The sequence below is a fragment of the Bos mutus genome, chromosome 6 (assembly GCF_027580195.1).
Source record: "Bos mutus isolate GX-2022 chromosome 6, NWIPB_WYAK_1.1, whole genome shotgun sequence".
Classification (NCBI taxonomy): Eukaryota; Metazoa; Chordata; class Mammalia; order Artiodactyla; family Bovidae; genus Bos; species Bos mutus.
Genome location: NC_091622.1, coordinates 104,912,851 through 104,933,959, shown reverse-complemented (window position 1 = coordinate 104,933,959; position 21,109 = coordinate 104,912,851). Strand labels below are relative to the sequence as shown.

At 49.1% G+C, this 21,109-nt stretch overlaps 1 protein-coding gene across 3 annotated transcripts in view; it reads left to right on the top strand.

Annotated features, from left to right (window-relative positions):
• The first annotated feature begins 292 nt into the window (after window positions 1–292).
• Window positions 293–21,109, top strand: part of SLC2A9 (solute carrier family 2 member 9) — a 238,583-nt gene continuing 217,766 nt past the window's right edge. Inside the window, exons 1-2 of one of the 3 annotated variants that reach the window (XM_005893200.3) lie at window positions 293–399; window positions 9,495–9,593. In XM_005893200.3, coding sequence (XP_005893262.3) covers window positions 337–399; window positions 9,495–9,593 — 162 coding nt within the window. In that variant the 5' untranslated portion in view covers window positions 293–336. Of the gene's footprint in view, window positions 400–5,593; window positions 5,810–9,494; window positions 9,594–21,109 lie in introns of those variants that run through there. The other 2 variants (XM_070372694.1, XM_070372693.1) reach the window with 2 other exon arrangements.

The following is a 21,109-nucleotide window of genomic DNA, read 5'->3' as shown; positions in this document are numbered from 1 at the left end:
ACAGAAAGTCTAGGATTTCCAAAATATGCCCCATCGTAAGAGGACCTTACAAATGAGGATATCCTGGGGAGGGGCCAGTACTTGATCAGCGATGTGCCAGGGGTGGGAAAACACAGCAGTGGTCCAACCTGACCGTCTCGTAAATGGAGAAACAGGCCAGAGAGGAACAGAGGCGCCTGGGGCTCTGGGGAAGCTGGGCCCGCCACCCTGGTGTCCTCACCAGGGCCTCCTCCCCTGGGTTCCTTATGTGTGACAGCCAGCGTCTGTCTAACCACTTCTCCCTTTTTTCTCTCTTTCAGGAACAAAAAAGCCCAGTCCAAAGGCTGACAAGGAACCATGAAGCTCAGGGAAAATGACTCAGCAGATAACAAAGGAAGCAACTTGGAGAAAAAGAAACTGGTCAGTCCTGGTTCCCTTATGTCTCCATGGTAGGAGTGTCCAGGTGACCCTGAGGTGGTCCCTCCTGGGGGGGAGGTGGCGAGGGGGCTGAGCAGTGAAGGATGAGCAAAATTAGGGGCACTGGTAAAAGGTGTGTGTGTGGATGAGTGTATGAGTGTCAGGACAGGCCCGGCACACCCAGGAATGCTGGGCTATGACCACATCCTTCTTTAAAAAAATTGTTTTGTAAAAATTGAAGTATCGCTGATTCATGATGTTATGCTAATTTTTGCTCTACGGCAAAGTGATTCAGTTATGCATAGAGACATGTTTTTAAAAATATTCTTTTCCAATAGAGACACAGATGTAGAGGACAAACGTGTGGATACCAAGGGGAGATGAGAGATGGTGGGATGAACTGGGAGATTGGGATTAACATGCATATACTACGATGTCTCAGTTCAGTTCAGTCACTCAGTCGTATCCGACTCTTTGCGACCCCACAGACCGCAACACACGAGGCTTCCCTGTCCAACACCACCTCTAGAGACATATTTTCAAACTCCAGAAAAGCTGTATAGTTTCCCACTTCTTTTGAGCTGGGGATTCGGGTTACAACTGTACTGTGTATGTGCATACTAAGTCACTTCAGTGATGTCTGACTCTTTGAGACCCCATGGACTGTAGCCTGCCAAGGCTTCTCTGTCCCTGGGACTCTCCAGGCAAGAATACTGGAGAGGGTAGACATTTTCTTCCCCAGAGGACCTTCCCAACCCAGGGATCGAACCCAGGTCTCCTGAATTGCAGGTGGATGCTTTACCGTCTGAGCCACTAGGGAAGCCCCGGGCACATCCTCGATAGAGTGAATTGCCTTAGGACCTGTCTGAGAGCACGGGCCACAGACCATGTGGCTGGGGATCTGGCATCAGATTTGGAGATGGGCGAATCCAGGCTCTCCCTAAACTTCTGTTCTTCCTCGTGGCGTCAGCCTAGTGGATCCTCCTGAGCCTGGTGGGAGGGTGGGTGGCGTGGCAGGTGGGAACAGTTGGCAGAGGGTAGAGCAGTGTAGATGTGTCTTGGGAGATGGTTAGTGGGGAGCCCCAGTTAGCTGTCATCTGGTTCACAGAACCTCACCGGATGGTGCTCATCACAGAGGCCTGGTACTCAAGCAGGGAAACTGGCCTTGGCAATGGTCCAGCTGCACCCTACTGGCCCCAACCCTTTTCTTTGCTGCTGTGAACACCGACACGAAGTTGGGGGCGGGGGGACCCAGGGGGATCTTTCTACAGGGAGTACTCACCGTGTCCTTTGTTGAGAAAAGGATGAGAATAAGAGCACTGGGCCAAGAAATAGCTCACCAGGGGGACAGGGGGATGTGAAGAACAATGAATGTTCATTGTGTGCTTAGCTGTAGACCAGGTGCTGTTTTAGGTTCCAGGGTTTTTAGTGTTCTCCACGCACAAACTCCTCAAATCTTAGCAAGTCTAAGAGGTGGTGGCACCATCATCAGGCCCATTTGACAGATGAGGACACCGTGCCAGAGAGGCTGAGAAACTTGCCCAAGAGCTCACAGGTTGTCAGAAGTGGGGCTGAGACCCAAAGCCAGGCAGTCCTTTGGGCACCACTGTAGGGGGGTTAACCCACTGAGCTGTGGCAAGCAGAGAGAGCAGCTCTCATCAGGCTCATCAAGGCTTTCAAAAGAATGGAGCTCTCTGTTTTCTCACCTTGGAATGCACTGGGGTGCCCCCCGGGAATCCAAGACCCCCCATTTGTCTGAAGGAAGAAAACATGGTTAACCCCAAGGCCAGGCTTCCTAAATAGGCGAGCCCAGCCTGGAACTTGAGCCAGAATAGTTGGGCTCCCATCTCAGGCGTATGACGTCACTGCTCACCTCTGGGCTGGTTTGCGGGAGAGCTGGGTGGCTGCTGCTGCTGCTAAGTCGCTTCAGTCGTGTCCGACTCTGTGCGACCCCATAGACGGCAGCCCACCAGGCTCCCCTGTCCCTGGGATTCTCCAGGCAAGAACACTGGAGTGGGTTGCCATTTCCTTCTCCAATACATGAAAGTGAAAAGTGAAAGTCAAGTCGCTCAGTCGTGTCCGACTCTTCGCGACCCCATGGACTGCAGCCCTCCAGGCTCCTCTGTCCATGGGATTTTCCAGGCAAGAGTACTGGAGTGGGGTGCCATTGCCTTCTCTGGAGCTGGGTTGGAGGCGGGGGGCGACAACTGACAGACAGTCAGTTCCACCAATAAGAAGAACTCTTCAGGCTAAGCACCGCCTCCAGGCTGCACAACGAAAAAGGGGAAGTGACTTACTGCAAGTTTCTTTTGTTCCACTGAGTGGTGTCCAGTCCGGGTTTCTGGGAGAGCCCTTCGTGCAGCGCAGGGTCAGGGCAGCAGCTGGAAGGCTGTCCCACCCTCCACCGCCCCCCCCCCGCCCCGCCTCCCCCCACCTCCAGTCTGCACTCCGTTTGGGTGATCGGGCCTTTAGTGATTTCAACCACCATGGGGAACATGGAACAATTTTAAATGAAAAAGGCAGGTCACTGACCCAATGCGAGTTTTAGCAAGATCAGGGAGACCCCCTGTTAAAGATGAGAAGACCAGGGTGGTTACGTGAGAAGGCCTGAGACAAGGAGCGGGTGGAGGAGGAAATGAGATGATGAGTAAGACACCCCATGGGGACCGCAGAGCTGGTTCCTCTCTGCACAGTGAAATAGCCATGCTGCCCCTCCCACACTTTAGGCCCCAACTCACTCAATTATTTTGCTTCTCCCCACACCCCCGGGCATCCATGTCTGCAGGACTGGCTCTGCCCTCTCACCCCAAGCCCTTCTCTGCCTGCATTATTCCCCTGGCTTACTCATCCTGTAAGAGTCGGCTCTGGAATCACCTCTTCCAGGAAGTCTTCCAGGATCAGCCCCAGGTTGGCTCAGTGCCTCCTCCGTGTTTCCTAGGGGAATCCTCAGCTCTCACATGTGATGTCACAGTCGAGAGCTCCCATGTTAGAACCCTGCTCGACCCAGCTCTGTGAGGGGAACTGGCCAACTGGCTGAAAACTGATTTCAGAAACAGCCAATTGTGCCAGCGGCCTCCCTGCATGACTGATATGCAGAATGAATATTGCACTGAATGATTCATGCACTCAGTAAATAACCAGCCTAATTATTCAGGGCTGGCTTTTTTCTTTCAGAAGTTTCAGCTCCCCACTGAGCAGCTCCCTTCCCACTGATCTGCATCCGCAGAGCTGGATGTGTTTGTGTGCACTTGACAATCCACGCTCCCAGAAATTCTGCTGTGATCCATAGCTTTTATTTCACCATGCACTTTCCATTAAACCCAGGTTGCCGGCTTCGGGTCTCTCTTTTGTGGATTTGCAGACGCCCTGGTCTTCTGGGGGTCCTCTGTTCCCCAAGCCTGCCATCATCCTGCCAGCCTCTGCACCTGGTCTCTGCTCTGGGCACAAATGGCCAAGGCATATCCTAGACATGATTTAAGGCCCTTCTCTGACATCCGAGCAATTCAGCCGTACAGGGAGTTAATTCGCATGACATCCTGGTGTGCATGAGGGGTCTTGCCTCCTTAATGCTTTCCCTGAGCCAGGCCACGTGTATGAGCAAGGCAGAGTAACAACAGGTAGCAAAGTCTTTCTTCCAAACCCACAACTTCCCGGCTTGTTCTAGAGCTGCAGGGCAGCCTGTCTTCATCTCCAATATGTTGCTGTGCGTTTTCTATTTGAGTCTCAGAATAACTCTGCAGGATCATCAGGGCAGGATCAAGCTCCCATTTTGCACTTGTAAATGTGGTAGCTCAGAGAAGCAAATCAACTTGCCTGAGGACACACAGCTAAATAGCAGTGGAGCCAAGGTTGGAACCCTGCCAGGCTTCTCCGGTAGCCAGTAATCTGTCTGTCCCAGGCCTCAGGGAGATTTTGCTCTGGGTTCATGCTAGTTGCTCTCCTCCCAGCATGCTGGCCTTAAGAGGGGAAAGAAAAAGACGCCAGAGAAAGCGTCAACTTCAAATTGGCGCTTGCCATCTACCTCTGCCCACCTGCAATGTGGGAGACCTGGGTTCGATCCCTGGGTTGGGAAGATCCCCTGGAGAAGGGAAAGGCCACCCACTGCAGTATTCTGGCCTGGAGAATCCCATGGACAGTCCATGGGGTCGAAAAGAGTCAGACAGACTGAGAGACTTTTCACGCTTGAGCACCTTCCACTTTCACTTTCATCCACCTCTGCAAAGATTAACTCTTCAGCTCCTGCAACTGCTGACATTCAACATCCCCTGAAGGGAGTTCAGGATGGAGATAGGGAATTGGGGCACTCTGTGCTCTGGGAAAACTGGCAGGACAGGTCTTCAGATAGTTAGATATTTTCAGGAGCTGATAGTATGAGCTCAATTCTTATATCTCTTCATATCTAGAAAAGCACTTCATCCCTTCGTGGTGACGTCTGCTCTTTGTGACTAGCAGAAAACTTTTGCCAAGCTAAGTGCTTGATTGCATCAACTCCCCTTCACCCAGGTGGTCTGGTAGTCCCATCTCTTTCAGAATTTTCAACAGTTTATTGTGATCCACACAGTCAAAGGCTTTGGCATAGTCAATAAAGCAGAAATAGATGTTTTTCTGGAACTCTCTTGCTTTTTCCATGATCCAGCAGATGTTGGCAATTTGATCTCTGGTTCCTCTGCCTTTTCTAAAACCACTGGGCTTCCCTTATAGCTCAATCAGTAAAGAATCTGCCTGCAATGCAAGGGACCTGGGTTCAATTCCTGGGTTGGGAAGATCCCCTGGAGGAGGAAACGGCAATCCACTCCAGTATTCTTGCCTGGAAAATCCCATGGACAGAGGAGTCTGGTGGGCTACAGTCCATGGGGTCACAAGAGTCAGACACAACTTAGTGACTAAACCAACCCCTTCATCCCAATCATACATATATTCACCTTCCCCCACAACCTCTTTGGAGTAGTCTCTCAGAGCTATCTGAGGTGCTCTCTCCTGGGCTGCAGTCCTCATTTTGCCCCAAATAAAAATTCACACTATGCAATTTCTTTCTTTCTTTCTTTTTTTAAGTAGAAAAATCAGGTACTCAGGGTGGTGATTTCTGGGAAAAGAAATTTCCTTTTCAGGGCTTTCCAGCTGCTGAGGTGAAGGCCTGTGAATGCGGAAACATTTTTATTGCTCAATTCCTGTTCGGACAGGATACAATTGCCGCATTTCCTGTTCGGCATCCCCTTGCCCTCCCTCTGTGGACTCTGCCTCCTGATTCAGGGAGATGGCCCGGCAGAGCCCCTAAGGAGCCAGCTGCGGGGAGGGCCAGGGGCGGGTCTTCGCCAAACAGGACATGGGCTCAGCTTCCCTTAGCCACAGCAACCCAGGGCCTCACGAGCGTGCCCATCCGAGGACTGTGATGCAGGGCAGGAGGAGACGAAAGGTAAACACAGCGCCTGGCCTCTGTCCGGGCCACGGAGGGCTCTCTCCGCCTTCCTGAAAAGCCTCTGGTCTTGATTCCTGGCTCCTGGACCCTGTGACGTTGGCTGCGGGGCTCCATCTCTGATGTCGCAGCTCCCTGGGCTCCCGCCAGCTTCTTCTGGCAGCGTGGCTGTGCTCGGGCAGTGAGGCCACACAGAGAACTGCTCTCATCATGTGTGCGGTGCTCTCGCCTCCCATCATCTCCACCCCCACCTTGGGGTGGGTGGTAAGACCTGGCGGGCATGCAGGGGTGGGGGATCTGGGGGACGGGGCTCTCACCTGTGCTTCTCTGCCCTCCGATGGGTGCAGACAAGGACATAATGACCAAGGCTAAGAGTGAGAGAAGCCCGGGGACCCGCACAACCCAGGGATCAAAGGAACAACATCTGAGCTGAGCCCCAGAGGATGAGTTTAAAGACGAAAGGCGAAGGAGGGCGGGCATGGTGTCCAAAAGTGATTCTGTTCCATCAGTGCATCCCATTCAGTTCCCGCTCCTCTTACTGCAGAGAGTACTCTGACCCCACACTTGCCAACATCCATCTCTATGGTCCGTAAATCCTCCTTCTGGCCTCTGTCCAATCACCAGCATTTACAGAGCACTTTCTCAGCAGGTTTGGGGTCTGGAAGCAAGACCCCTACCCTCAAAAAGTAAGACCCACACCAACTGTCCAGCCTCTGCTGTTGATACTCAGGGTACCTACCCCTGGACACCTACTCTAACTTCTTTCTTCTGCAGAATATCCCATGAGGTGGGTCTGTTGCAGGGAAGGGTCGATTCTGACTCCATTTTGGAACCGTTTCTTTGACTTGCTTTTCATGGCTTTTGTTATGATCATACATAAGGGCCTGCCTCAGACAACCCTGTCCCTCTGCCAGACTGTTCAAGTGCCCTTGTTCAGAACACTGCAGAAAGGAAACAGCTAACACAGCCTCTGGAGACTTATCATTCTAGGAGATACTTGCAAGATTAATGACCTTTTTACTTTGTTTACTCACAACTCCCCCGCCCCCCATCTCTGTTCTAGAAAAGAGCCAGGCATCCAGCGCCTGATAAGATGGTTGTTTTGAGACATTTGTCTGCCGTCTTCTCGGTCTGCTTGGGCTCCGTCACAGGTCTATTAACATCCCCATTTCACAGATGAGGACTTCGAGTCACAGAGGAGCTATACCACTGGTCTGCTGCTGCTGCTGCTAAGTCGCTTCAGTCGTGTCCGACTCTGTGCGACCCATAGATGGCAGCCCACCAGGCTTTCCGTCCCTGGGATTCTCCAGGCAAGAACACTGGAATGGGTTGCCATTTCCTTCTCCAATGCATGAAAGTGAAAAGTGAAAATCAAGTCGCTTAGTCGTGTCCGACTCTAGCAACCCCATGGACTGCAGCCTACCAGGCTCCTCCGTCCATGGGATTTTCTAGGCAAAAGTACTGGAGTGGGGTGCCATTGCCTTCTCCAACCACTGGTCTAAGTTTACACAATTGTAATTGGCAGAGACGGGGGTCAGACAAAATTTATAGAAAAGTAAAAGTGAGGAGGTCGGACTTTCAGGGCAACTTTCAACGGGTCTTAGATATGAAGGTCTCCAGAAGCGAGGATTTCAAGGGGCACAGAGGCTTCAACCAGGGTGAGAGACCTTGGCATGTAGCTTGGCCAACAGCTATTCTGCACAGCTTGGTCAGAAGGAGCAGAGAGAGAAAACAGAGTGAACAGCCGTTCAGAACACTGGCTACGTGCACACACCCTCTCCGCGTCCTCAGGCAGCTGCACAGCCACAACAGTCTATACAGCCCATTTTACAGTTGGGCAAGCTGAGGCCCAGAAAGGTCCAGAAAGGTCAAGACCCTGGACAGGTCCCACAGCCGTGGTGGAGCGGTCCGGCACTGGAGCCTGTGCTGGAGGAGGCTGCCAAGGTGGGCCAAGCAGGGAACTGGCTGTCAGAGTCTAGCTTCCTTATCTGGTCAGTGTTTGATTTATTCCCTTCCCTAAACCGTGGACCTCATCTATTAACATCACGTCTACTGCTGCATCCCTGGAGCTTTGTCAGGGTCTGGCACTTAGAGGACACACACAGACACACACACACGAAAAATGATGGAGAGAAAGTGCCTTTCGAGAGTACCAGGTCCCCCTATCTGACAAGTGGTCCACACTTGCCTGGCCAGGTTAGGATGGCAGCCCCTTCCCACCTCCAGCCCCTGCCTTCCGGCCAGCCTTTGCCAAGGGGCCCAGCTGCTTGTACTCCCAGTCCTGTGGTGGCAGTGGCCATCCACAGATGGGTCCAGCGGGCAGGATTACATGGAATAGATGCTTGGTCCTCCAGGCCAAGCCCTGTCTCTGTCTGTCTGCAGGTCCTTGTCCTAAGGTGCTCACACCAGCCTGTGGGTGGACAGCGCAGCCTGGAACAGAGTACGCGTGGGTGGGTGTGCCTCCTGGGGCCGTCAGAAGCGTTAGCCCTTGAGACGCTGTACCCAGGAGAGGAGGCAGTGGGGGGAGGCAGTGTGGTGCGGTGGGTGCTGCAGGGGGCGTGCTGGAGCCGGACCACCTGGGTGGGCTCTGGTCTCCATCCCAGACACCACCAGGGACTGCTCCGTGTAGGGTAAGGGGGTTAGAGAAGGCAAGGTTCAGAATAAAGAACCAGACCGGCACTTTACAGGAACAGATCACCTTTAATGAGGCGAGAAGGGGCAGCAGTCAGATTAGTGAGCTGCTGCAATGACCCAAGAAAAGAGTAAGTATATATAGATATATATGTGGAAATCTACTGTCTTAAGGGGGCCAGTTTTTCTCCAAGGTTGTTCGGATTCATTTCAGTTCAGTTTAGTCGTTCAGTCGTGTCCGACTCTTCGCGACCCCATGAATCGCAGCAGGCCAGGCCTCCCTGTCCATCACCAACTCCCGGAGTTCATTCAGACTCATGTCCGTCGAGTCAGTGATGCCTAGTAATCTCTTAAACGGCTCCGGCAAGGAATTCTGGAGATGGCCAGAGGCTGGGACCGAATCAACCTTAATGTAAATTTTTTTTTTCCGGGTGAGAGAGTTCTTTGTTTTGCATAGAATGGTGGGGAGGACCCAGAGGGGAGTTTTAACTCCAGGCTATTTTGAGGCAAGTAGCTTTCCTTCACTCCGTGCCTCTTGTTTCCTCACCTGTAAAATCAAGATAAAATGTACTGATCCTAGGAGTCTGTGGAAGAATTCCCAGAAAGGGCTGAGAACAGATGCCTGGCCCGTAGGTTTTAGCGAGAACCCAGATGCTGCTGCTGGCAGCTTAGCCTGGCTTTGCTTTTTACCTCGGAGATGAGTCAGAGACTGGCCAGATTCTGCTAAAATCACAGGGCTGTAGCTGCTAACAGCACCTGCGAAAGGACATTAGGTCTGCGTTGCACAGATCTCTTGCAGCCCGATAAAGGGGGCAGTCGTGTGGCCGGGAGGGTGGGGGGCGGTAGGTGGGGGACAGATGGCAAACTGAGCTCCCTGGACTGGCCACGCCCACCTGGACCGGTCCCGGAGGGGAGCCCCTCCTGGACAGCTGGCATCCTTACCCTGGGAATCCTCCCCAGGAAGAGGACAGCCCACCTGCGTCCTGCGGGCCCCTGGCTGTGCCCCACCAAACCCCGAGCGCCAGCTCTGACGTGCTTTGCTCTCCTTTCCCAGGACTGGTCCTGCTCGTTGATCGTGGCATCTCTCGTGGGCGCCTTCGGCTCCTCCTTCCTCTACGGGTACAACCTCTCCGTGGTGAACGCCCCGACTCCGGTGAGTGCCTCGTGGCCGCGAGAGAAGCCCGGCAGAGGGCGCTGCAGCCACGCGGAAAACCGGGTGTTAGCACCAAGGCTTGGATTGGTACCCCATTCTGCAAACCTTTGCGGGCCGGTTCTGTGCCAGACACCGGCTGGACACTGGGGTGAGGGGAGGGATAGAGGAAGGGAGAGCAGTCCCTGCGCTCGAGGGAGAGGTAGGAGATAAAGAAACAGAGGATGATGGCCCTGCGTGGGATCAGTTCCTTGCTCCTGGAGGGTCCTGGGAGAGTGTAGGGAAAGGAGAGGGGTCGCGGGAGGTCCCAGGGTTCAGATCCTAAGGATCTTATTCCAGGGCAAGGAACACGGAATCTGAGGCTCACTGAGGGATCTTAGGCATAGAAACATTTCCCTGATCTGTTTTTTGTTTTTCTTGCCTGTGTTTATGGATTTTAATCACAGCTAGAGGTCACTTGGGTATCTGTTGGTTTAAGATGCATCGCTGGCTCTTGTTTTCTTCTGAAATCAGGTCATTAGGTGCGGTTCCCCAGGCCCTCCTAACATCACTCTGCTGGTTTGCACTTGAAAGTTTGGTTTGCACCCAACTAGGCTGTTAGGTTTAGGTTCTACCTATTCCTGGAGGTGCTGGCTTCTACTTGACCAACCTCCATCCCTGGGGTAAAATGGTGGGGTCAAGAGTGGTGGGACAGGAAGACTTCCTGGAGGAGGTGATATCAGAGCTGCATCTTGACTGTGGAGCAAAGGCACAGAAGCCTGAGATATGAAACATTTGCAGAAATACAGGTCTGGTACAGTTGGAACCCAGGATGTATTTTGGAGAATGTAAGGGCATGAGCTAAAGAGGCAGATAGAGTGCAGGCTGTGGACTTCGCTGAGTGTTTGTAAGGCTTCTCCTTGTTTGGGGGGCCTATGCTGTGTGCAAAACAGAGGGGGAGGCCGAATCAGTGCATCTCAAAGGGATCCCAGGAGCCCTGACTTTGCAGACATGCCTCAGGGATCCAGCCGCCATCTGTGCAGAAAAGCACTGTTTTTTCACTCTGTTAACTCTTTTATGTTTGGGGCTCTGTCAGTTCATTTGAAAAATTGATTCTGATACTGAAAATGGTTTGCAAAACCAGGAGGACTAGATGGCTTCTCTGAGCACTGGCAGCAATCAATGGCTTTGATTTTGTCATTGTGATGTCATCCTGAGATGGGGTCTGATTTGTCCATATTTGTCTTTAAGAGCATTGGGGATTTGCACTCTTTTATTTACTTGGTCTTCCCAGGTGATGGAGTGGTAAAGAATCCACCTGCCAATGCAGGAGATGCAGGAGACTAGGGTTCTACCCCTGGGTCCGGACTTTCCCCTAGAGAAAGAAATGGCTACGCACTCCAGTATTCTTGCTTGGAGAATTCCATGGAGAGAGGTGCCTGGAAGGCTACAGTCCATGGGGCTGCAAAGAGTCTGACATGACTAAGCACACAATTTATTATTTATTTGGCTGAGTTTTTTCTTAGTTTCGGCATACTGTATCTTCCTTGCATGCTGCAGGATCTTTCATTGCGGCACATGGATTCTCTAGTTGTGGCTCACAGGCTTAGTGGCTCCTTGGCATGTGGGATCTTAGTCCCCCAACTACGGATTGAACCCACATCCCCTGCATTGCAAGGTGGATTCTTTAACCACTGGACCACCAGATAAGTCTCTGGGAATGTGCACTTTTGCTTCATCTTGATAATCCAGCAGAGCCTCCAGCGGAGGGTAGAGAATCTTTGCACTTATGGCTTATGGGGCAGAGACATGTAAAACTTGTAAAACTTGAACATGGAATAGAATGGTATGAGTGGAAACGTCATAGTTCAAGCAATGACCATGGGGACAGGTAGAAGGAGTAATCATGTTGTTCATGCATTCAAGAAACTGTTTTTAATGAATAAATTTTATGTTTTAGAGCAGTTTTAGGTTAGAGAAAAGCACAGAATTTCCATATACTCCCTGCCCCGACACATGCAGTCTCAACACTCTGAACATCCTGCACCAGAGCCGTACCTTTGTTATAAATGGTGACCCACATTCACACATCCTTATCAGCCAAAGCCCACAGTTTACATGAAGGTTCACTCTTTGTGTTATACTTTGTACAGATTTGGACACAGGTATAATGACTTGTGGGCCTGCCTAGTGGCTCAGTGGTAAAGAATCCGCCTGCCAATACAAGAGACAGGGGTTCAATTCCTGGGTCGGGAAGATCCCCTGAGGAGGCAATGACAACCCAGTCCAGTATTCTTGCCTGGAGAATCCCATGGACAGAGGAGCCTGGAGGGCTACAGTCCACGGGGTTGCAAAGAGCTGGACACGACTGAGCGACTAAACAATAACAACAAAAGCAACATGATGACTTGTACCCACCACTGTAGTATGCTGCAAATAGTCCCTAAACACCCTCTGTGCTCTGCCTGTGAGTTCCTCCTTCCTGCACCCTGGCAACCACTGATCTTTTGACTGTCTCCACACAGGCACACCTTGCTTTATTGCCCTTTCTTTTTGCAGGTATTGTATATTTCACAAATTGAAGGTTTGTGTTAACCCTGTGCTGAGCACGTCTACGGCACCATTTTTCTAACAACGTTTACTCACGGCTTGTCTCTGTGTTACATTTTGATGATCTCACAGTATTTCAGACTTTTCCATTATTATATTCATATGGCGATCTGTGATTTTTTTTTTTTTTTTGGCTGCACTTGCAGCATGCAGGATGTGAGTTCTCTGACTCGGGAGAGAACCCATGGCCCCTGCATTGGGAGCACAAGTCCTAACCACTGGATCACCAATGGTCCACCGATCAGGACTCTTGTTGATGTTACTGTTGTAACTGCTTTGGGGCTCCACAGTCTGAGCCCATATAAGACACAGAACTTGGGTGGGTCAGTGTTGTGTGAGTTCTGACTGTCCACCGACCAGCTGTTCCCCCATCTCATCTCTTTCTCCTTGGGCCTCCCTATTCCCTGAGACCCAACAAGACTGAAATTAAGCCAATGAATAACCCTACAATGGCCTCTAAGTGTTCAAGTGACAGGAGGAGTCATATGTCTCACCTTAAATCAAAAACTAGGAATTACTAAGCGCACTGAGGAAGGCATGCTGGAAGCTAAGAGGGGTATAAAGCTAGGCCTCTTGCCCCAAACAGTTGCCCAAGTTGTGAATGCAGAGGAATAGTTCTTGAAGGAAATTAAAGCTGCTACTCCAGTGAACACATAAATTGACCACAAAAGTAAAGCAGCCTTATTGATGATCTAGAGAAGGGCGTAGTGGTCTGGAAGGAAGATTCCACCGGACACAACATTCCTTTAACCAAAGCCTAAACCAGAGTCAGTTTCCCAGCTGGCGCTAGTGGTAAAGAACCTGCCTGCCAATACAACTGATGCGAGAGATACGGCTTTGATCCCTGGGTTGGGAAGATCCCCTGGAGGAGGAAATGGCAACCCACTCCAGTAGAAAATGTGGAAAATCCCACAGACCAAGGAGCCTGGTGGGCTACAGTCTACGGGGTCACAAAGAGTCGGATGTGACTGAGCGAGCAGCATGCAGCATGCAATCCAGAGCAAGATCCTGACTCTCTTCAATTCTGTGAAGGCTGAGAGAGGCGAGGAAGCCGCCAAGGAGAAGTTTGAACCAATAGCCAGAGATTGGTTCGTGAGATTTTAGGAACATAAAGTGTGAGGTGAATCAGCAAGTGCTGATGTAGAAGCTGCCGTAAGTTATCCAGAAAATCTAGTTAAGATAATTTATGAACGTGGCTACGCTAAACAACAGACTATCAGTGTAGACGAAACAGCTTTCTATTGGAAGATACCATCTAGGACTTCCATAGCCCCGGAGGAGAAGTCAGCGCTTGACTTTGGAGCTTCAAAGGACTGGCTGACTCTCTTGTTAGGGTGGTGATCTTAAGCTGTGGATTTTAAGCTGGAGCCGATGCTCATTTACCAAACTGAAAATCCTAGGGCCCTTAAGAATTTTGCTATCTTGTCTCTGCTTTTGCTAAACAGAAGAAATGACAAAGTCTGAATGACGGCACATCTATTTACTGAATATTTTAAGCCCACTGTTGATACCTACTGCTCAGGAAAAAAGATTCTCTTGAAAATTAGATTGCTGACTGACCATGCACCTGGTCACCCAAGAGCGCTGATGGAAACACACGATGAGATTAATATCGTTTTCCTGCCCGCTAATACATCAAGTAGACGAGATCGGGTGCGTGCAGATTGCTATGGCTGTAGATCAATCCTAAAGGAAATCAACCCTAAATATTTGCTGGAAGGACTGTTGCTGGAGCTGAAGTTCCAATACTTTGGCCACCTGACTTTTTCCAATTCATTGAAAAAGTCCCTGATGCTGGGAAAGATTGAAGGCAAAAGAAGGGGGTGGCAGAGGATGAGATGGTTAGATAGCATCACAGACTCAATGGACATGAATCTGAGCAAACTCCCAGAGATAGAGAAGGACCAGGAAGCCTGGTGTCTGCAGTCCATGGGGTCACAAAGAGTCAGACACGACTGAGTGACTGAACAAACAAGAGAGCTTATACAACATCCATGCTACTGCCTGGGGATTAAGGGGATAATTTTGATTTCCAAGTCTTATTTAAGAAATACATTTCCTGGGAAGGCTAGGGGGAAGCAATAGTTAGGAGTTTTGCTTGGACATGTTTGTGTATGTGCTCAGTCACTCAGTCGTGTCCAGCTCTTTGTGGCTCTGTGCACTATAGCCTACCAGGCTCCTCTGCCCATGAAATTTTCCAGGCAAGAATACTGGAGTGGGATGCCATTTCCTACTCCAGGGGATTTTCCCAACCCAGTGATTGACCCTGGGTCTCTTGGGTCTCCTGCAGTGTCACGTGGATGCTTTATCACCCATGCCACCTGGAAAGCCCATTATGGACATCCACGCGCTGCTATATTTAAGATAGATACCCAACAAGGACCTACTGTATAGCACATGGATCTCTGCTTATTGTTATGTGGCAGCCTGGATGGGAGGACTGTTTGGGGCGAGAATGGATCCGTATACATGTATGGCTGAGTCCCTTCGCTGTTCACCTGAGACTATCACTACATTGTTTGTTAATTGGCTCTGCTGCTACTGCTGCTGTTAAGTCGAGTCAGTTGTGTCCGTCTCTGTGCGACCCCCTAGACGGCAGCCCACCAGGCTCCCCTGTCCCTGGGATTCTCCAGGCAAGAACACTGGAGTGGGTTGCCATGTCCTTCTCCAATGCATGAAAGTGAAGTGAAAGTGAAGTTGCTCAGTCATGTCTGACTCTTAGCGACCCCATGGACTGCAGCCTACCAGGCTTCTCCATCCATGGGATTTTCCAGGCAAGAGTACTGGAGTGGGGTGCCATTTCTTTCTCCAGTTAATTTGCTATACCCCAATATGAAAGAAAGTTTAAGATGTTTTTTAAAAATATATTTCATAAGGCTATACCTGCCATAGATAATTATCCCACTGATGGATCTGAGCAGGGTAAATTGATAACTTTGCAGAAAGGAGTCACCATTCTAGATGCCATTAAGAACATTGACTCTTTGCAACCCTTTGGACTATACAGTCCATGGAATTCTCCAGGCCAGAATAGTGGAGTGGGTAGCCGTTGCCTTCTCCAGGGGATCTTCCCAACCCAGGGATGGAACCCAGGCCCCCACATTACAGGCGGACTCTTTACCAGCTGAGCCACAAGGGAAGCCCTGTGATTCATAGGAAGAGGTCAAAATATTTACATTAACAGGAGTTTGGAAGAAGTTGGTTCCAATCCTCATGGATGACTTGGAAGGGTTCAAGACTTTCATGGAGGAAGTCACTGCAGATGTGGTGGAAACAGCAAGAGAACTAGAATGAGAAGTGGAGTGCCGAGTCACTTCAGCCATGCCTGACTCTGTGACCCCATGGACTATAGCCTGCACAGGCTCCTCTGTCCATGGGATTCTCCAGGCAAGAATACTGGAGTGGGTTGCCATGCCCTCCTCCAGGGGATCTTCCCGACCCAGAGATCGGACCCTAGTCTCTCGTGTCCCCTGCACTGGCAGGCGGGTTCTTTACCACAAGCATCACCTGGGAAACCAGAGCCTGAAGACTGAATTGCTGCCATCTCATGATAAAACGTTCACAGATGAATAGTTGCTTCTCACGGTTGAGCAGAAGTAAGTGGTTTCTTGAGATGGAATCTACTCCTGGTGAAGACACTGTGAAGACTGTACTATATAAATTTAGTTGTTAAAGCAACGGCAGGGTTTGAGAGGTTTGACGCCAATGTTGAAAGAAGTTCTGCTATGGGTAAAATGCTATCAGACAGCTTTTCGTGCTATAGAGAAATCATTCACAAAAGGATGAGGCAATCAATGCAATAAATTTCATCAGTCTCTTATTTTAAGAAATTGTCACAGCCATCCCAGCCTTCAACAACCACCACCGTGATCAGTCAGCAGCCATCAACATGGAGGCAAGACCCTCCACCAGCAAAAAGACCACAATTTGCTGAAGACTCAGATGTTAGTTAGCATTTTCTTAGCAGGAAAGTATTTTTTAATTAAGGTATATAAATTGTTTTAAAAGACCATGTTATTACACATTCAACTATAGTGTAAGGTAAATGTAACTTTTACATATGCTGGGAAACCAAAAATTCATGTGACTCACTTAATCGTGATATTCACTTGATTGTGAGACTTTGGAACCAAAGTCAAAGTATCTTCAAGTATTTTGTCCTTTCCAGAATGTCACATATTTAGACTCATGCAGTATGTTCAGGTTGGCTTATTTTACTTAATAATATGCATCAAAGTTTCCTCCATGTCTATTCATGGCTTGAAAGCTCATTTGTTTTTGGCTCCAGATAATATCCCATTGTCTGGATGTTGTTGTTCAATCACTAAGTCATGTCCGACTCTTTTTGACCCCAGGGACTGCAGCACGCCAGCCTTCCCTGTCCTTCACTATCTCCCAGAATTGGCCCAAATGCATATCCATTGAGTTGGTGATACCATCCAACCATCTCATCCTCTGTCATCCCCTTTTCCTTCTGCCCTCAATGTTTCCCAGCATCAAGGTCTTTTCCAGTGAGTAAGCTCTTCCCATCAGGGGGCCAAAGTATTGGAGCTTCACCTTCAGCATCAGTTCTTTCAATGAATATTCAGGGTTGATTTCCTTTAAGATTGACTGGTTTGATCTTCTTGCAATCCAAGGGATTCTCAAGAGTCTTCTCCAGCACCACAATTTGAAAGCATCAATTATTTGGCGCTCAGCCTTCTTTATGGTCCAACCCTCACCTCCGTACATGACTATTGGAAAAACCATAGTTTTGACTATATGGACATTTATCAGCAAAGTGATGTCTCTGCTTTTTTTATACACTGGTTATGTTTGTCATAGCTTTCCTGCCAAGAAGCAAGTGTCTTGAAGTGAGTTGCCATTTCCTCCTCCAGGGGATCTTCCTGACCCAGGGATCGAACCCACGTCTTTTGCATCTCCTGCATTGCAGGCAGATTCTTTTCCGCTGAGTCACAAAGAAAGCTTCTGTGTCTGGATGTACCCTAGTTTATTTAGCCACTCACATGCTGAAGGACATCTTGATTACATCCAAGCTTTGGCAATTATGAATAAAGCTGCTATAAATATCCATACAATCCAGAAATCACCCTTCTTGGTATTTACCAAAATAAACTGAACACTTATGTCCGCACAAAACCCTGCATATGAATGTCTGCTGGATGTCTCTGTCTGCTGGTTCATTCTTAATTATACAACTGTATTTTGTATGTATGGGCTTCTCAGATGGCACAGTGGTAAAGAATCTGGCTGTCAATGCAGGAGATATCTGGGTTGGGAAGATACCCTGGAGGAGGAAATGGCAACCCACTCCAGTATTCTTGCCTGGAGAATCCCTTGGACAGAGGAGCCTGGTGGGTTACAGCCCATGGGGTCACAAAAGAGTCAGATACAACTGAGCATGCAAGCTTGTACATTTTATGTATACAATGGATATCATACAAAGTATATTCTAAACATAAAAATACTGGGAAAGTCTACTCAGCCATTAAAAAGAATACATTTGAATCAGTTCTAATGAGGTGGATGAAACTGGAGCCTATTATACAGAGTGAAGTAAGCCAGAAGGAAAAACATAAATACAGTATACTAACGCATATATATGGAATTTAGAAAGATGGTAACAATAACCCGGTGTACGAGACAGCAAAAGAGACACTGATGTATAGAACAGTCTTATGGACTCTGTGGGAGAGGGAGAGGGTGGGAAGATTTGGGAGAATGGCAATGAAACATGTAAAATATCATGTAGGAAACGAGTTGCCAGTCCAGGTTCGATGCACGATGCTGGATGCTTGGGGCTGGTGCACTGGGACGGCCCAGAGGGATGGTATGGGGAGGGAGGAGGGAGGAGGGTTCGGGATGGGGAACACATGTATACCTGTGGCGGATTCATTTTGATATTTGGCAAAACTAATACAATTATGTAAAGTTTAAAAATAAAATAAAATTAGAAAAAAAAAATACTGGGAAAAAAGTTTGTTAAATGAGAGAATGAGAAAGAAAAACTAAATGAGAACTTGGCTTTGTCAAGGGGGTCTAATTTATTGCCACCACTCCCAAGCCACATAAACTAGGACTTAGTTGAAACAATGCCAGCTTCCACAAAAATAACAGTGAATGGTCTGGCTTTAATAATGAATGAGTCACGTTTCAGTGATTTCTGAGTTGGTGACATTTGTTCTTTTCTAGGGAGGGGATACGGAAGCTCACCCCCTGTCCTGCCCTAGGGTCAGTATTTAAGCCCAGGGCTTCAGCAGAACAATTAATTTGACTCATCATACATTTCCCAGCAGCAGTGGTGTAGTTTATCATTTTCTTCTCCCCAGTCCTTCCCTAAGGGCAGGTAAACATGCAGTGATAAGGAGTTAAATCATCACCTCTATCTCCAAGAGCAGAGCCATCCCAGTTAGCGGCAGATGCTAAATGCCGGCCCAGGCAAAGATGCCAATGAGCCAGCAGACAGAGAAGCAGAAGCAAGTTGTGGTCCTTTCCATTAATCCCACCCCAGGCTGCCATTTTAAAGCCACTGTTCTGGAAGCCCCCTTGCTCTCAGAAAAGCAGGGCACATCATGGGATGCCTCTGTGTTCTGAGATCTTTAACAGGGAAAATTATTAAATAGGAGGGCTGATGAGGGTAGAGCTTGTTACAGACATCTGGGTGGATCAGGACCAGTGGGGGCAGGGGAGAGTGGGGCTCCACCTCTTGGTGGGAGAAGGCTAAGATTACAGGAAAAACCAGCGCATCTTATCATTTCAGAAGCAACTGGCCATTATTTTGATGAGATAGGCATCTGATTAACTTCATCATGGACCAGCATTTCCTCTGATTTGAGAATCGCATTCTTGCTTTCTCCTTTTTTCTCTTTTCCTTTTGTCTCATCCTGTCTCACTAGTTATGCAAGCAAAACAGGCTGCTATTAGCAAAAACAAACAGCACAACTTTAATGATTCAACCATAAAATTACTGCTCTGATTCCCCTTCTATGAAGCAGGAACTGAATCTCTCATTTGGATATCAACCTTCAAGGCAGATATTGTGACATGCGTGCGTGCGTGCTAAGTTGCTTCTTTCATGTCCAACACTTTGCAACCCCATGGACTGTAGCCCACCAGGCTCCCCTGTCCATGGGATTCCCCAGGCAAGAATTCTGGAGTGGGTTGCCATGCCCTCCTCCAGGGGATCTTCCAGACCCAAGGGTGGAACCCGCATCTCTTATGTCTCCTGCTTTGGCAGACAGGTTCTTTACCACTAGCGTCACCTGGGAAGCCCTAGATATCGTGAGAGTAATCTCATTTTACAAAACAGGGAGCCTGGGGGGCGGGAAGAGAGATGGGGTAACTGACTCAAGGCCACTCAGCCAATGGGGAGTCACAATCTCAGCCCCACCCAAAGGCCACTTTTAAGACTTTGTCTAAATCTCCCTTTTCTTATTTCCCCAGAGATCAGCCACATATGCATTTTATATCCTCTTTGGGAGCTCAGTATTTATTTTGCAAGCATTTTTTCCATGTTACTGAGTACTCCCATCGCCAGGATTGCTAACAGCTGTGTATTGCTGCCTCCCATGGCTGCTCCACCTTCCCAAAGTGGGCCTCTTAGATTGCTCTCAATTTTTCTCTAGTACGAGATGCTGCCGCACTGTTTAACCTGGGATCTCTGAGTCATTGTTTGCTTTTAATCGGAGCCGGCAGAACTGCTGGCTGACAGGAGGAGGGTGCCTTTCCAGGCCTGGGGTGTTGATGTCTGAATATTCCACACTGTGGGTGCCACTCCTGGGGTCCCCAGATTATGGGAGCTCAGATGCCTGCCTCTTTGAGTTAAAATCTTTTCCTTTCGTAAAGCTCCTCTGTGGGAAAATGCCTTTGTTGAGCCTAATGATCAAAGGACCATATTCCCAACTCAGAGCTGCTCTGCTTCGAGGGGTGGGCACCCTGGCTGCTGCAGCCAGACAGAGGGAACCCAGTGACAGCCAGCCCAGGAAGGCAGGGAGTCAGGATGGAGGAGGAGATTGGATGGCATGACTGGTATGAACAAACCCAGGCAGACAAAACTGGAAACGTTCTCTTTCCGCCTGACAGGAGAAAAACACTGAGATTTATTGAGCACTAACTCTAGACATCATGCTAGGGACCACTCATCCCCACCCAATCCTTCCTGCAGGATTGTTATGGCTGCAAACCCGGGTTGTTCTACAAATAAGTTATTCTGTAATTGGTGCTCAAAACCATCACCCTGCACTTGAGTTGAATCAGGAGGTCCTTTGAGATCCCCTGCTGCCTCAAGACTGATTTTCAGCAGCCATAAGCAATTTGAAGAGTAATGAAAGAACTCACCCTTTTCACTCCAGCCAAACAGAGGGCATACAGAGAGGACTAGGAAATGTTATCTGAGTGAAGGTCTGCGTAAATGCACTGTCCTCCTGCAAACACAGCTGTGTGTGTGTGTGTGTGTGTGTTAGTCACTCATTCGTGTTGGACTCCTTGCAACCCATGGACTGTAGCCTGCCAGCTCTTCTGTCCATGGGATTTCCCAGGCAAGAATACTGGAGTGGGTAGCCATTCCCTTCTTCAGGGGATCTTCCTGACCCAGGGATCAAACCTGGGTCTCCTGCACTGCAGGCAGATTCTTTACCATCTGAGCCACCAGGAAAGCCCTAAACATAGCTATGCGATCCCTCAGAAGAATGTTCCAGCAGCAGACAGACTCCAGATCAATTTTTTTTTTTTTTTAATAAGAAGGATATTTGGAAGCACATATTCTTCTCTCAGCTCCTGCCTTGGGCCACATAGAAAACGAAACTTTCTTTCTTTGTGTTCTATATAATTAGACCCCAGGGTTGGGCCACCTTCCTCATTACAAAGGTAGTTGAGGGAGGAACCCAGAAAACTCTGGAAGCCTTCCTCTCCGATGATCCCTTGCAATTACT